The sequence below is a fragment of the Heliangelus exortis genome, chromosome 6 (assembly GCF_036169615.1).
Source record: "Heliangelus exortis chromosome 6, bHelExo1.hap1, whole genome shotgun sequence".
Classification (NCBI taxonomy): Eukaryota; Metazoa; Chordata; class Aves; order Apodiformes; family Trochilidae; genus Heliangelus; species Heliangelus exortis.
In genome coordinates this window covers 4,132,044-4,148,867 of record NC_092427.1, presented here as the reverse complement: position 1 = coordinate 4,148,867, position 16,824 = coordinate 4,132,044, and the positions used below count along the sequence as shown (strand labels likewise).

The window sequence follows — 16,824 nt, the reverse complement described above, 5'->3', positions numbered from 1 at the left end:
GCCATTGCTATTTGACCCAGAGTGGCATGTACAGCCTTCACTTCCATAAATGCAAAAAGGTTAAGAATTTAATTGAGCCAGATTTCAACAAAAGTTAACATTCTGATTTGGGGTTTGTTTGTTTGTTTGTTTGTTTTATTTTTCCTCTTTACTTTCTTGTTTGGAGTTCAATTTACATGATGCAATCCTTAATCCCTTACCACAAGAGTCCCACATTTTTATGCTGGGTATTACTCTTGCTCACTCACTCTCCCCTTACTAAAACAGAATGAAACTCTTCAGATTTAGGATAGAATTGCATTACTTAAACATTTTAGTAATTTCCATTTGCTCATATGTTATATATCCAGTAGATGGATAACTTCCAAGTGTTCTTGATTACCAAATCCTTTTTGTTTTCTCTTAAATAAACTTCTTCTTTATCCCTCAGTAACCAAAGGGGATCTTCCTGAAATTAATCACTACTCCCAGTATTATGTTGCAGGACACCCACAGGTGCAGGGCAGAAAAAAAGGTCTAATAAAAGACATAGATACAGAATTGTAATTCATTTAAAAAAATACTTAAAAAAATGTAAACTAAATAAGGATGTTCCTAGCAGGATAGACATAAAATAAAAACTGTTTTTTTATAGCGAGAGAAAATAAGCAAGCAAACAAACAAAAGGCCTTATTTGGTTTCAGTCTGCATCAAAAAGAAAAGTAAATCTCCCAACATGTTTCAAGATCTATGAGGGATACCTCCAAGCTGTTGAGTCCACTGGCTATGACACTCATCTCCCAAGGCATGATGCAAGTATCTTTGAAATAGGGACTTGAGCTTCAAGCTTATTTCTGTTACAGCTGGGTTTCTGGGCTTCTACAATTGGTTTCACTCTTTTGTATAGTTTCACTTTTTCCTTTTTTTCCCACCCTGAATTGGAAAATTTTTTAAAATTACCCCTAGATACACTGTTAGGAAATATTTCCTGGAAAGTTTTGGTTTTAGCAAATCCGTGTTTTCCAAGAGAAAGGCTTTCTCTGAAATTGCTTGCCAAAAGCTAATTAAAACTTGTGTTCCAAGTGATGACTAGCATTAAAAAAAAAAACCCAAACCTGTTCTGTGTAGATTCTCTTAGCTTCTTATGTACTTGCAAGTTTTAAACATGAATTGACAAAGAAGAGTTTAGTGTTTTCAATTTTTAAGCATGCAGATTCGTTCCTGGTTGCACAATAGCGAATTCTCCCAGGAAAGGAGAGCAGTTCCCATGTGCTTTGAAATGCTACAGCTATGCAACCAGGGCTGGGAGTGCTATTTTAAACAGTCATATCAGCAGAGCTTGCTGTAGGAGATAATATGTCACAAAAGGGAGTATGACATCTAGTTTCACCTAGAAGATAAACCTTGAGTAGATATGCAGGGAGAAACAAGACTGTCAGGTTGTCCTTGAAAAGAATGGCCTATATTAATGAAGAAATGTACTCCAGGGCATATGCTATTTGGGATATTTAATTTCATCTTCAACTTGTCAGATCTGCTATGAAGAATATAGTAGAGAAAGGGTAGTTTTGTGTAGTCTCACGCACGTCATGATTTCAGAGTGGGCATCTCACTGCTTTATTTTCAGAAAGGTCAAACTCTCAGAAATTCACGTCTGAAAAACTCAGCCCCCAGACTGAGAAGTTTCCCCAGCACTATTAATATAACTCACACACTCCCCCCCTCAACGTTTGAGCAGGGCTTGCCTCTCCCATACAGCCCTTCTCTATAAGCACGAGAGGGAATCCACTCTTCCTTTCCTGCCACACTCAAATACCCCTGCAGAACTATATTCTGTTGACAGAATTACAAGATAACTATAGTTAGGTGTTTTGTATTCACTTAAGTTAATCTACCACTTTTATTTCTCATCATTGTTTTAACCACGGAGGAGGCACTTTTGTTGTCAGGTGGATTATTTTTCAGTCGTTCATCACATTGCTCTTCCTCAGACTTGTTAGGGCACCCCTGGCTTCCCGACAGACATCCAAAGAAAAATACTTCTAGGATCTAAAATGAAATATGTGTTTCTCTTTCAGGTCTAGATGTTGATGGAATATACAGAGTTAGCGGCAATCTGGCAACAATACAGAAGTTACGATTTGTTGTCAATCAGGGTAAGTGATTCCTCCACCCTGGTAATGTTTTGTTTAGTGCTTAACTGTCTCAGATGACAGTATTTCAGAATCTGCTATACATTAGTGGCATAGAACGATGAGCTGTGTTTTGGAAAAGAGAGGAAAGGGAAGGTAGAAAAATATTGCGCCGAGGAAAATGTCAGCTAGGAGAGAGGAAAAACAGCAGAGTAAGCAGTGGAAAATTGTAGTTAAACAGGAGATGAGAAGCAAGCAAACAAAGAGAAGAGAAAAAAAAAAGAAAAAAAAAAAAAAAAAGGAGGAAATGAATCATAAAATAAGGTGGCAAAAATCAAGGCATATGTAGAACCTGAAAAGTCAAAGTGAGAGGAGGAAACAAAAACAAAAAAGATTTAAAAAAAAAATAAAAGGAAATATAGCAGATTGTTTGGATGTTGGAAGTTAAACAAAAAAAAAAAGTACAACAGGAATAGTCAAATAGTAGAAAAAGGTGCTGAAAAGATCTGAAAAGGAAATACTAGAAGTAGAGTACTGGCTCTGCCAAAGTCACAGGATGCCTTAGCACTGATTTTAAAAAGACAAAGAATCGACTCCAGGAAATGAAAAGAGGAGAAATTAATATTTTGTGGATTTGAGAACGAGATTTAAAACATGTATATATTTAGTGAACATGTTTCCACAGATTCCACATATAACAAACATATTTTCACAAGTTCAGCAGAACTCTATTCACAGATGTGGCCTAAATTAATCAAACATTGATCAATAGATAGTATGAAAGGTAAGGAAGCTAATATTGGTAGCTAATTAAGGTGAAAGACAACTACATTCGCCTCTCTGAACAGTTCATGACTCTTGGCAGAAACTGTGCATCCCCATGTTTAATCATTTAGCAAATGTCATCAATGACAGTGAAGCTTCTGATACTACTTAATGAGGTAATAAAATGAAACTTCTCAGAAAGCAGGAAAAGTCCCAAATCTTGACTTGCATTGTAGACTTTATACAGTCTTGAATTAATCAAGTGTGAATGTGAAGCTGTTGCAACATTTTCACCTACTTTTTATTAATTCTTTTAAAAGTTACCTGGAGACTATTAGCAGAACTGCTCAAGACTGTGTATTCTATGGTTTGGTTTTTTGTTTTTTTTTTTTGGAGATGACAGCTATTGGAGAAAAACTTCCTCAATTAGTTCAGCACTATGCATAAACTATGACTTCTGACTCAAACATTCTCAAGAAACTGAGAGATATGAGATATGTAAAGAATATATTCTCACCTTCAAGCCTCCTCCCCATGTCTCTAGGGAATATTTCAGGGGAGAAGTAGGTGTTTGCCACCTCCTCAGTTGCTCCAGACCAGTCTTGTCTTCAGCCGAAACTGGGGGATGAACTCTGGTTTATGAGGAATCAGTATTTGTGCCAGTAAATGCAGTGAGACTGAATAAATCATCAGCCTCATGGCTTTGACTCATTTCTTGGGTTCCCTTAGATTTATATTTGTTGAGTATTTGTGTGTTAATAATGTAGTGTGCCTTGCCTTTCAAATAACCCTACACTGTATTTTGTTAGGAGGCAGAGAGGGAAAACTGGGATTTTCTGTCCTTCTTCACTGCCTAGGATCTTTGCTCAGGAAAAAAATGTGCCATAAAAGTAAAGTCTCCTGTCTATCATGTCTCACGGCATCCAAATGCTAATGTACTTGAGGTTAACTTTACTGCTCAAGTTTTCACCTAAACCAGATGGGCTGGTACTGTAAAATTAGGTAAAAGTCTAAGCTGGCTTTTCACAGCACAAAAGAACCAGGCACCTTTTTCTTCAGGCTCATACAGTGAAAAAGGAATATATATATATATATATATATATATATATGAGAAGTTAATGGTTCACTCAAGCCACTCTGACACTGGCTACCTGGGGCACATGCAGGAAATCTGCCTGTTGAGTGACCATGGGGAGATGGGGAAAACTGGATTTATCTGACGTGCTTGGGAGAGCAAAAATTGTCTCCACCTGATGTCCCCAAGGGCCTGTTGTGCCCTGTCAGTTGGATGCTGAAGAAGGAGGCAGTTTCAGATTGTTTCACATACAAAAGTTATCTGGAAAACCAGTGAGTGCTCCCAACCTGTTCATTTAAAGCTCTGCAGTGGGATGATGTTTAATAACACCATTGCCATGCATCACTTTTTCACTCATTAATTATTGTGACCTCCTAGATTCAATCCCTACACCTTTGTTTCTCTGTAGTTAAGAGTGGCAAAGTATTATTTATACAGATATGATTTTCCCATAGAGATTTTTTTTATTATTATAGTTAAAGTTTAATTTGATTATAAATGCAAACAAGTGTTCTGAAAAAGCCTATTTACATTGCAGAGATTGACTCTGCAATCAGTTCTTATTTGGGCTAAAGACTTAATGGGCTCTTTCCTCCTGCTTGCTTTGCCATTTCCTCCTGCTTGCTTTGCCATTGTGTTACACCTACATTTATAGGATATAAATAATATGTATCACATTGAAAATTAAAGATCATAGAAGAGACTCTAGGCTGGCTGCCATATCAAAGTATTTTTTATTAGAATAATTGCTAATTAGAATATAGCAAGGCTTTCTTTGGCTCCCTTTCCTATACTGTTAATGTCATCTTCAGCATCAGAAATTAAATGAGAGAACTGGTGAGTACGAAAGGAAAACAAACTATCAGTTGACACCTTTGTTATTAAAGAAGAAATAAGAGTGGGAAACATCTTAAGAGACCCTTGGAATTATAGATTTTTTGGGGTGAGGCTGGGTTTACAATAAAAAAAACTTAGCTTGTATCTGTTTTAAATCTCTGAATATACTTTGTGTTTCTTCCACATTTCTTGAGTTAGACATGTCCTGAAGAAGGCTTTGACCTTGCTAACATGAGCATCAGCAGAACAAACTACCTTATTTACTTTATCCCTTTCACAGAGTTTTCTTCTTCTATAGAAGCCTATTGATATCACACCTTTTTTGCTTCTGTGCAACAGGATTATCTTTTATCTATGATTTATTTTCCCATTAAGGGCTGAAAAGATCAGTTGATCATAAGAGGACCAGGCTATAACATCTCTCAGCACTTTCAAAACTCTAAGTCATCATTTTTCAAATCACTGAATCAAGGCAGTAGAAGTTGTTTGGACCAAACTGACATCAGGAAATTTGTACCTTTCTTTGTCTCCACGCACTGAAAGAATTTTGGTTTTAGAAACTTAGTTACCAGCCATGCAATGTTTCTGACTGTGAACCTATGGCTTCTATAATAACCAGAGATATTAGACAGTGATGTCCATTCCTCTTTTGCTTTCCTAAAGTATTGGTTAAGTCTACTAGTTGAAAAGTTAAAAAAAAAAAAAAAAAGAACAATAAGAAGACATTAATTATAATAATGAGTCAATAAAAATATTTTGGACACTTGGTAATTCTTCAAGGATTTTATAAAAAAAAAAAAAATGGAGATTTTTTCTGATTTTAAGCAAGGCCCAGTGAGTTAAAGCCTGTACAGAGATCTGTAAGAACATTCTTTTATTTCACACCTGTAAGAAAAAGGATGAGGTTCTGTTAAACAATTTCAAGTGTGCTGGCAGCTCCAAGATATGAGGATGCTACTGAAGACATCAATTGTTTTGGCCCAAAGCCCTAGGGTGGGGCTACAATTGGCTCTGGGCCCATGGGCAGGGGTGGGGAACCACAGGTGTGGCTGCTCAGGGTCATTAAGGCACTAATATATGAAGGTGGAGGGAAGTGGGAGGGCTCCTGAAGTGATTGGAAATGCTAATACTGAGGCAAGATGTTCCTGAGACAGGAAAACAGAGAAAGGGAGGACTCCTTTCTTAAAGATCTTAGGATGTAAGTAAGAGAATTTGTGGTGTGCTCCTTGCTTTGGTCAAACCTGTTGTGTTGATGCACAATATGATGTAGTGGTATGAGGACCTTCTCTGTTTTCTGCCTGAAGACTTCCTGGGAGAGGAGGTAGGAGCTTGCTTCTTTATTCTTGCTGTGTTCATCTGCTGGGTGGCTGGAAAAGCATTCCAGTTCTACAACTCAAGCAAGCAATTTTATAAGTACTAAATTAACTGAAAAAAACCCCAAACTTTGAGTTCTAAAAGCTTCATAACATAATGATTGAAACCCTAGGATTCTATCCTAATTCATATATGTCGAGGGGAAACTAACTATAGAAATACAAATTTCAGTGCTTATTGGTTCATGCAGTAAGTGTTGGTTCATACATAATACAAGAGAGTCCCTAATTGTCTTGATATCTGATGCTTTGTTTGCAAAATATTTGGTATTTGCTGTACAGATGACCTTTGCAGCCCCTTATTTCATTTAAAATACCTCGTGTGGTAACTGCAAAACACCACGAACCACCCAAAGGTCAGTTGTTGTATTTTTATGGCTTGGTTACTGTACTTATGTACCAAAGTTGGGGGAAAATATGAATTTGTACAGAGGCTAAATGTTATGTTATTGTGGAGAAGCAGATTTCTTATGGAACATGGAAAAGGATAGTCAAAAATAGTCAAATTGGTAACTATATTTGGGAAAACTGTGAGTTGAACCTCGCCCTGACTTTACTCAGGTTAACAAAAGCCATTTTGGCAAAAAATATGAAAATGTTTCTGTTGTTCCCTCAGTAAGAATATACTGGAATATAAGTCAGCTTAATAAAAATGAAAAGTAAAATTTAAACTACAAATATGTGAACTGATTGCGAATATTTATTAACTAAATAATTTAATAATAAAGAAAATGCCTACTTGATTAATTGTTACAGAGTAAAAATTACAATAAAATTGTCTTGATCAGTGCTTTGCAGAAGCACCATTACTGTCTGTGCAGTTGTTTAACAAGGATTTAATTGGAAAGATAAGTGAATGCACATTTAAAAGTATTGTTAATTTGCTTTATAATCACCCCATCCTTCACAGTATTGACAGCACCAGGCACAAACCCCTTTCTCTTTTACAAGTATTATTTTCCATATGTGCACAATAAATTCTGAAGCAGTAATTGGAAATTTTATGGATTTCACCATACCTAGTCTTTGGAGTTTATAGGTGCCATATCCCCTCTCTAAAGGTAGCTCATAGGTGGCATTTGAAGTAAAATCATTGCCTTTTTATTACCCATGGGCAGTTTTGGAGGTTGTGGTGCAGTAGGTTTATTTTTGGGGGGGTTGAGTAGTGTTTTTGTTGTGCGGTGGGTTTTTTCCTTTCCTAAGGAATATCTAATTCCTATTTACTCTTCCTTTCCATTTGAAATATCAACAAAAATCCTTACTGCAACATTATTTTTGAGTTAATAAACAGCAGCCGTCAAAACCAGTAATCTTCAATATGTTTATATTCCATCTGTACTTATATTTATTGTTCTGAAACAGCTTGGATTAATCTAATTGACAAGTAAGAGCCTGGACCATATGAGCAGCTAAGGATGATACCTTTAGCCAGCAGGATTCTTCAACTGCACTGACATGTTCTTTATCAATGAACTATCACAAAAGAGGAACAAATCTTAGGATTTTTTTTTTTTTTTCTTTCAATATTACTGATTACATGAGCTGTCTGGGACTATATGTCTGAGCCCCAGTTATCAGGAACCGGAGTGGTTTCCCAGCTAAGCCTGTGGAGCTGACACAAGACTGAAGCTGCCTTTGAAACAGAGATGCCAGGTCAGCACAAATGGGCTGGGTGGTTTTGAAGCAGTCATTTAGAAAAAAAAAAAAAAAAAAAACTAAGAAGAAAGAGACAAACAAAAAACAATGGAGGGGAGAAAAAGAAAGGAGGGATCTGGGGATGAAAGAAAAAGAAAAAAGAGGGGGGAGAAAAAAAAAAAGCGGGGAAAAAAAAAAGAGGAAAAAAAAGAGAAGCATCTCCATTTCACAGCTTTATTTTTTTTAAATGAAAAAAAGGATCCCAAAACCAGAATAAAACCCAAAATTCCCTGTTCCAAAACACCAAAGTATTTCCGTTGACCCAATATATCCAGTTGAAAGACAGCCAGCAGCTCTGGTCCTGCCAGTGACAAAGGCTCCATGGGCAGAGGAGAGCAGGACCTCTGTCACCTGCCAACTTCCAGAGGGGAACTGAAAACATCAATGTCCAACAGGACCATCACAGGTTTTTGTTTGAAATTTTAGCAAGAAATAGTGATAAAAGAGGAGGTAAAAATAAGAAGTGCTGTTCTATCTTGCAGTTACTTTCCTTTTTTTTTTTGTTTGTGGGTATTTAATTTGTGGTGCACTGTGAGATTTCCCATTGTATCCCACCATCTCATACATTTTTAGATGTCTTAAGAGGTTATTGATTGCATTTTTCCAGCATAGAAACATGCAATTGTGTCTTGGTTGGAGTCTAACCTTAGAGCCACCCTCCAGCCCTGCAATCACGTATGGCCTAGCCAGCAAACATTTACCAGCATTTATTGGTGTAACTGGTCTCACTGAGAAACCAGTAAGAGTGGTCCAAGGTTCACATTGGAAATATCAGGCTCAAACTGGGTTACTTGCAAGCTGAGAACCAAAATGTCTTGAAAGTCTTGAGTCAAAAATAGGTTTTTCTTTTTTTTTCACACTTCCCAGGCAAGCACAGAAAATAAAATGGACTGAAGCAATTTTCTGAAATAATTATAAAACAGCTTGTTTCTGGGTTAAGACCTGCATATGCCAAGCTGTAGCCAAGAATTATTTTTTTTTATTTTTCCGAGCTTTAAAACTCTGACAACAAAATATTTTAATTGAGCCCACAGTAGTTGGTGAATCAATTTAAATGTGTACATTACTGATGTGGGTTCCTCTTTTTTCTCACTGTGTTTGAATGTCTATTTTAAGGTACACAATGAGTTGTTTTGGGTTTTTTTTTGTTTTTTTTTTTGTTTTTTTTTTTTTTTTTAGAGGGCGTGGTTTCCACATCTTACTCTTCTCTTTCTAGAGAGGAAGGGGTGGGAATTACAGTACTCCAAACAGTAATCAGTAAATATATCAGATGATGAAATGTGATGGAAATATTATTTTTTGCAAGCAATGCTTTGAATTGTTTTGTAAGTAGTGAGCATTATATTGATAGATAAAAGGGATGAAAGAATATTAATGTTTATCCAATATATCTTATTTTGTTCTCAGTTTAAAGAAAAAAAGGCGAGAAAAACTAAATTTTAAGTCTTAGTCACCCGGTCTCAAGACACTGTACAATTTCTCTTACCAATGGTCTTGTCTTAACTTCTTTTCACTAGTGTGATGAATAAGCTGGTAGAATGGGGCAGAAGAGGCAGTAAACTGGGTTAGTGTGGTGAGCCACAAACATACCATGGATTTTATGGCATGTATTGTATGATTGAGCATTTAAGACACGCCTTTGATTTCTTTTCTAACCCCAGCACTATTTGCGTTACAATAGCTTTTTGCTTAGTAACACTTCAAGAAGTTGAAGAGCTTCTTGATAACCCCTCAAGGAGTGTTATTTAGGCACTGAGAAGGACTGTAGTTTTGCATGCTGTAGCAAGGAATTGCCTTTTTTTTTTTTTTTTTTTCTTTTTAGGATGCTCATCGTTGTCATGGGTGACTTTTTGTTTGGGTTTGTTGTTCTGATAGTAAAGGCTGCAGGAAATACCATTCCACAGAGCTCCAGAATAACAAGGAAGGGAAATAATTTATAGAGGCATTTGTTAAAAGGATTAACAGGAGAACTTTCTAATGACGATTTTTAGGATGATGGAATAATCTCCAGAAGCTGGGGGCTGCCAGGCTTATTTATAAATAAACTGAGCCAAGCCTCAAAGGTATTTTGCATTGGATGATCTTGTGCTGTAAGGAGATGGATACCCGGGAGAACTAAGCAGAATCATTCCTATTTAAAGTTGATCACACTCAACGTCTTACAAGATCATGGTATGGCCTAATATTTGGGGTGTTTTTCTCCCCTGTGGTCAATTGCTGTAATTCTGTGGTTTGTATGTAATACTGGCTGACAAATACAAATTTGCAATAGGGTCCATAATAGAAATGATATTATATGTGGATGTAGGTTACATGATGTTATGCAGGGTGGCAAGGGATGAGAAGTTACCACACAGTGGATTTAGGCTTTGTCATGGTAGTTGTGGTCTTCTGTATATAGAGTGCTGGGAAAACCATAAATGCTGTGGGAGATACAACTGTAGTGAGTGGCAAGTGATTTTTTTGTTGAGGGAGACTTTGGAAATGCAGTTAACTGTTGAACTTCATTGCTTCTTTTAGTGAGCAGTAAGAGTGCTTGGGGGCTAAAATGGAACCAAACTGAAAAACTTAAAAAACCAAACAAATAAACCCCTGAAATATATCTGTGATCATTGGAAATTTTTCATTTCATGAGGAAAACTAGGTTGTTTAATTGACTGTCTTATTTGTGGAATGAGTCTTAGAAATATATTATTTCTTAGAAATATATTCCTGCTAAAAATAAATTCATTTTTCTTATAAAATTTCAAAGTCACTTATACCATCATTTTTAATGGATTTAGAATGGAATATTCCTGTCTTTTTGTCTCCCCCCTTCTTTTTTTCTCTTTTTAAGTATTATTGTGTAATTCACTGGAATTTTTTTGCATGAGCAAATTATCACAGGCCTGGAAAGCATCTTTCCTTAGCAGATTCTTTGGACATTTTGGGTTTGATTCAGTTACCTAACAACTGGTATGTAAAGCCACTCGAGGATGCTGAATACTAGAGTGACCCTCATGAGGCTGGTGGGTCTAGCAGAGGATGAACATGAGAGTAATGCCCTTGGAGGCTGTGTGCTAGAGGTGAGATCTTAGAGCATTTAAGAATCATTAGATGCCTAAACATAGGCAAATGAATATTTTTTTTCTTTACATCATTGGCTTCTTACCTCTAGAAAAACACCCAACACATTTTTGTGTATAAAAAAAATTGCAAATATATTTGGTGGGAAAAACAAGATTTTAAAAAAAAAGGAGCTTTTAAGAAGTAGTGATATAGAAAAGTGTTATATCCACTGTCCAGAACAAACACTTACTGCATACATAAATATAAAGAGACATTCCTTTCTCCTTCTTTTGCAAATCTTAATTTGCACTTTAGACTTATCATTGTAGGGATTATTAAACATTTTAATTAAAACACTTAGAGAGGTAGTCACACTGTGTTTTAATTTCCAAGTAAAGCATGGTACCAGAGTCATAGAAGTGAGAACATTGTGTAGCTCTCACTTGAGTTTTCAGCTCTCCTCTGAATGTTAACACTGTTCAGTCTGTAGCCTGCCTCTTGTCAGTAAAAGGGATTGTTCAGATCTCATGATCAAAGGTCCCATTTTCCCAACCCTACTGTAGCAGTCCCAGCCTAATCAAAATCTCTCGTGGACCAACACTTCAGGGTGAGTTCTGACGATGGTGCCTTTTGAGATCAACCTATGAAACTGTTCTCATTTCAATGCGTTCTCTTCTTCCTATAATTACTATTGCTACTTCATACAGCACAACTATGGGAAAAATTTGAAATAATTAGGATGAGGATAACTGAATATGGTGGAACAAATATTTTATATTTTCCCCTCTTACTTTACAAGCAGTGTCTAAGGTGAATCCAAATAGTTCATAATCCTTTTCTGTGTCCCTGCACCCTTTTTTTGGCTCGACCATGAGTTGCATGATTGGGCTGACATTGGGCCTTAGAGGGGCAGGAGATATTTTGGGGTGACAGTAGCCTGGAGTTAGGCTATGCAGAGCCTGAGCATGGTGTTCCTCCCCCTTTACAAGCTGAGTAAAGACCATAACAAGAGGCATCTTTAACTTGAAATCCTTTTTAAAATTATTTTTCTAAACTTTGGTTGATTATGCTTTTAAATCCCGTGAACTGAAAGGCTGGACCAAATAGACTGTTAGAAGGTGAAAGAAAAAAATCTCCTGAAAGAGGAAACGACAGAGTGCTATTGCTGGGTGTTACTCGTTGTAGTGTACAAAAGAGAGAGAGGTGTTTGGTTTTTGGTCTGTTTTTTTTTTTCCCCCAGCGTAATCAGATAATTAAAAAGCAAACAGGGATTTTGAAACACATTTCCATCAACCAACATTATGTGCTTATGATACAGAATTGAGAATGACTGACTTAATTAAGTACATAGGAACAGTGAAGAGAAGATGGATGGGAGGAGAAAGAGATTACTTGCTCTCAGGGAAACTTTCTTTAGCTGCCTTTCTAGAAACGGGGCACCCATGAAGAAAGAAAAGGAAAATGTAAGAGAAAAATGACTGGAAGATTCTATCACTTCAGCTTTAAAAGCTATTTCTTACTGTAGCAAAAGTGAGCTGCTTGCTCAGTGTTTTGTTCAAGGATGATGTGGCCATCAGCTGAGGGGACAGGATAACTGCTTTTGAAGTCAGTAGTAGCCAGTGCTCAGCAAAACTTTACTCTGTAACATCTGAATAACTTCAGGCAAAGCTTCGTGATGCCTTTCTTGGGATCTGTATGGGTGGGACTGGAGGGAATTGATCCTGTCTAGAAAAAAGGGTGGAGTTGGGAGGGCAAACTGGAGATGTGAAACTACATGTGGACTTCTGGGCTAAAGGGTGATGACAGAGACACCCAAAACAGCTGAAAGAGCAATACTGAGGTTTGTGGTCTCATCAGCTGCCCTGCTGAATTTGGAAAAAGCAGCTTATTTTTGTGTTTTCCATATTTAATGCTTTGCACAAATGAAGTTGCTAAAGCAACTTAGAGATACGTATTTTTGAATCAGAGCCACATGATAAAGCATTCAAACATAATGCAAATAATTGCAAACTGATGTATCCGGCAGTTTTTTGTTTTTTGTTTTTTTTTTAAATGAATAAATAATTTAGCTTTACACATGGGCAATCCTTGCTAAAAATTGCAAATCAGAACTCTTCTGTTTGAACGTATTTTATTTTGTTAATGGATGCACTAATATGAAAGGCATCTAATTGTATAATGTATTATTAGTCATTTTCTTTGGCATCCTATTAACTTTAAATAATTCTAATATTTAACATTTTATAACATGCACAACAAAGTTCTATCTCCAGCAGAGGAAAAAACGTGCATTAATAATAAATCTTTCATAACTTTCTACTGTGTATGTTGTGATACATATTTGAGCAGAAACATTGAAAACCGAAGCATAAAATAACAAAGCCTGTTGGATGGCATTTTAAAACTATACATTGTAATATACTGTGGCCCTGCAAAGGCAAGAGCTAGAATATAATTCAGTACAATTAACTTATTTTAAAATTGAGTCCCATATAAATTGTGATAGCATGTAACTAAGTGCACCTACTAAATGTCTTTTCAGTGATAGCTGAACTGGAGTGTATAAAATGGTGATTAATGCCTACTAATGGAAGTGGTCTCCACCACAAGTTGTGAGCACTGTGGTTGTGGCTGAGCATAATAACCACACACAGAAAGACTGATAATCTCCACTAAAATCCCCAAGTTTTCCTGGGTTAGAAAGAAGATGACATTAGGAATTTACTCCTTATGGCTTCTTGCTTTTTTTTTGGTTTTGGTTTTTTGGGGGTTTTGGTGGGGCTTTTTGGGTTTTGGTGGGGGACTTTTTGGATTTTTTTTTTGTTTGTTTTTTTTATTTCAGTAGGTCAGATCTTCTTCCCATGTGTTGTAGAAGTATTATAGGAATGAGCAATGTCTAAGCTGCTTAACAAATGCATGCTTTCCCCACACCAATCTGTTTTCTGGGGACAGCCAGGCTAGTGCTATACAGCATCCTCTCGGTTGGGTGCTATTAATGTTAATAAAATGCACTTAGCACTTAACATCTTCAGATCTCAAAAGAGCTTGTAAAGCAGCATCATTATCTTTACATTACGAGTGCAGAAAATGAAGGATAGGGAGAGTAAAAAATTTGCCCAAGTTTCCATGGTAAATCAGTGACAGAGCCAGGAGCAGAGCCAAAATCTGATTTATTATCAGTCTCCTATGTACTGCTCCATGCCATTTCACCAAACTCCATTTGCCAAGTCTCTGGTGTGTACAGAGAGTGCAGATAAGGCTGCAGTCACCTTCTGAAACATGGGTTTGGGGCTCAGTCTAACACAAAACCAAATGAGACCTTCAAATGCTGGTCCCCCTGTGATGCATCTCCAAGTGCAGGGCCACCCATGCAATGGCTGTGGTGCAAAGAGCTGGGGACAAAGAGCTCCGAATTCCTCTGTGATGCAGCTAGAGAGTAAAGAAACAGCCCTTAAGGAGCTGTAAGCATGTTTTTCATGTGGATGAGATCCTGGTTTTCATTCCTATGGTGGTGGGGCTGCATCACCACGTGTTGTGTTTTGCATGACTAAGCCTGGTGGAGCCGTGTGTTTGCAGTGAGTGTTTTCCAGTCACTTCTGAAAATGACTACATCAAGATAAAATATGAGCAGATATGGGGCTTGTGCTAACATCTCTGTGAGATACCAAAATATCACTAGCTATATTTGGTAGGTAGGAAAATGAGGAGCTGAGTAACGTGCCTAAGGAAGCTTGTGATGATTCAGGAATAGAAATCAAATCTCCTTATTTCAAATCATTTGCCCTAGCCCCAGGGTCATCCTCTTTTCAGCTCCCTTATGAGGCACAATGCAGACCAAAAGCTGTAAAGAACCCTCTGCCTTCCTGCTACTGTGGGTCACAAGAGCAAGCAGACAGCCAGGCTTTGGTCAATGTGCTCAGCCCTTGTAGATGGGCATCCTTCCTTATAGGAGTGAAACATCCTCAGATTCCCCTTCATATTTTATGCCTCTGTTTGGAGTAATTGTACCAGTTGTAATGATACTGTTGGTGATTGGTATCTTCGGTGTGTTTCCATGTGTGTGCCTGTGTTTCAAGAGACTGCCCTTGAAGAGCAGAGGTATGCAGCAAACAGGGCAACAAGGAATTATTTGGTTTAGACCAAGGGAAAAATGTAATAATTTGCCACCCTCTGATTTCCTTTCTGAGATTCCTGCAGGGCCATGTCCTGCCTGCTGAGAAGCTCTGACTCAGCTGGAGTCCTCCAGTTCTCAGATTAAACATAATCCAAGGCACAGAGTTAGCAACAAAAGGGTATTTCCCCTCTACCAAAGCCTCCATGTGTTCCTTGCATTGGTCAGAGCTCCCCATGGTAGAGGCAGCATCTCTCTTTAGAATTGCTTCTTCCTGCTGGCCACTTTTATCCACCTCTAGTCCCATCTCAGTCAAGTCTGAACTTACCTAAGTTCTTCCTGCAGTTCATCTACTACAGTTCACAGTAAAGGTGCTGCAATTCAGGCATCTGCTTACTTTCATCCTACTACTGGAATAAGCATTTGGGTTTCTGTCAGCTGAAGATTGGGCCATGTAATGCCATGATTTAGTATAAATACAAGGAGATGGCTGTTTGTTCTCTAACAGAATTTCTGGCTTCAGTCCTGGTGAATAGGTATGTGTGTGTGTCTGAACTCAGCTCAGCTATTCACAGCTCCACAGATGTGTGCATTTATAAGCATGGAGCTTGGTGAGTTGTTTTGTGGGGGGTTTGTTGGGTTTTTTGGGTTTTTTTGTTGGTTTTTTCCTTTTTTTTTTTTTTTTTTTTTTTTTTTTATTTTATTTCTTCCCACCCTACCTCTAAATAGGCCCTAAAAAAGTCTGAGCTTTTCTTTCTCTTGCATCGTGGTCAGTGGTATCAGTGAGCTTTGAAAGACTTTAGATTGTCAGTGAAGCACATATTGCCTTCTAACTTTGTTTACATCTGCTGTTGGAAATAGAGAATTTAGGTTGGGCTTTGCATTAAAAAAACAAAAAAGAAAATTAAGAAGCTAAAATAAGGTGGACAACTTCATTGTATGTCCCTGTGAATGTCAATGTCCCAGTTGGAAAAGAAAGCAAGATAGCAAGAAACACAAACGTGTGTTGGATTATTTCTCGTTAAGCAAACGTAGTACTGTTGAAGATTGACAGCATGGGAAACCAGAGTCCTCCATTTATCTACACTTCATTTCTATCCATTTATCTACACTTCATTTCTCTCCATTTATCCTGACTTCATTTCTAATATCTGGCTTCAACAGCAGATTGTAACCATAGAAAGGCTACAGACTCTGGGTGAAATGGCACTCCCTTTTGGATCCCATTTTATAAAAGAAAACAATTATTCACAGAAAGCATGTCTTTATTCTTTATTGCACATTTCAAAGTCTCCATGAATACTCATTTGCATGTGACAGCTAATGCTGCATCTTGTATTGGCCAGTAAGAGGCATGATTGCACTAAATTGGAAGCAGCAGGCACAGGTTTTCTTTTAAGAATGGGGGTGGGGGTAGCCATCCACTCGTACTGATCTCAAGTCTTCAGCCAACACGATTTTAGAACAGTTGCAAGTCCAGTTACTGGGATAATAAATCCCAAATTAACTGAATATGCAGATTTCACTTCCATTAGGTTACACTCTTTAAATTGACATACCCTTCACTTTATCTTTTGTTAACAACCCCAACTTTTAAAGCAGTCGAGAAGTGGAGAATTGAAAATACTAAAGTTGTACTTCAGGAGTGAAAAATGAGGACAGTAACGATCCCCAAAAATGATATTATTGCTTTTTCCCCCATTTCTTTTTTTTTTCTTTGATAAACCTAAAGAATTATGGCCGCTCACCCAGCAGAACTTTTCCAAATGATCTTGTTATCTGAGTGACACGCAGGACAACAGAATCCCA

At 37.4% G+C, this 16,824-nt stretch overlaps 1 protein-coding gene across 8 annotated transcripts in view; it reads left to right on the top strand.

Moving 5' to 3' along the window:
- Positions 1-16,824, top strand: part of ARHGAP15 (Rho GTPase activating protein 15) — a 339,175-nt gene that overhangs the window by 230,842 nt on the left and 91,509 nt on the right. For all 8 annotated transcript variants that reach the window (XM_071746444.1, XM_071746439.1, XM_071746442.1 and 5 more), the window contains one exon: positions 2,058-2,135. In XM_071746444.1, the coding sequence (XP_071602545.1) occupies positions 2,058-2,135 (78 nt within the window). The remainder of the gene's footprint in view (positions 1-2,057; positions 2,136-16,824) is intronic.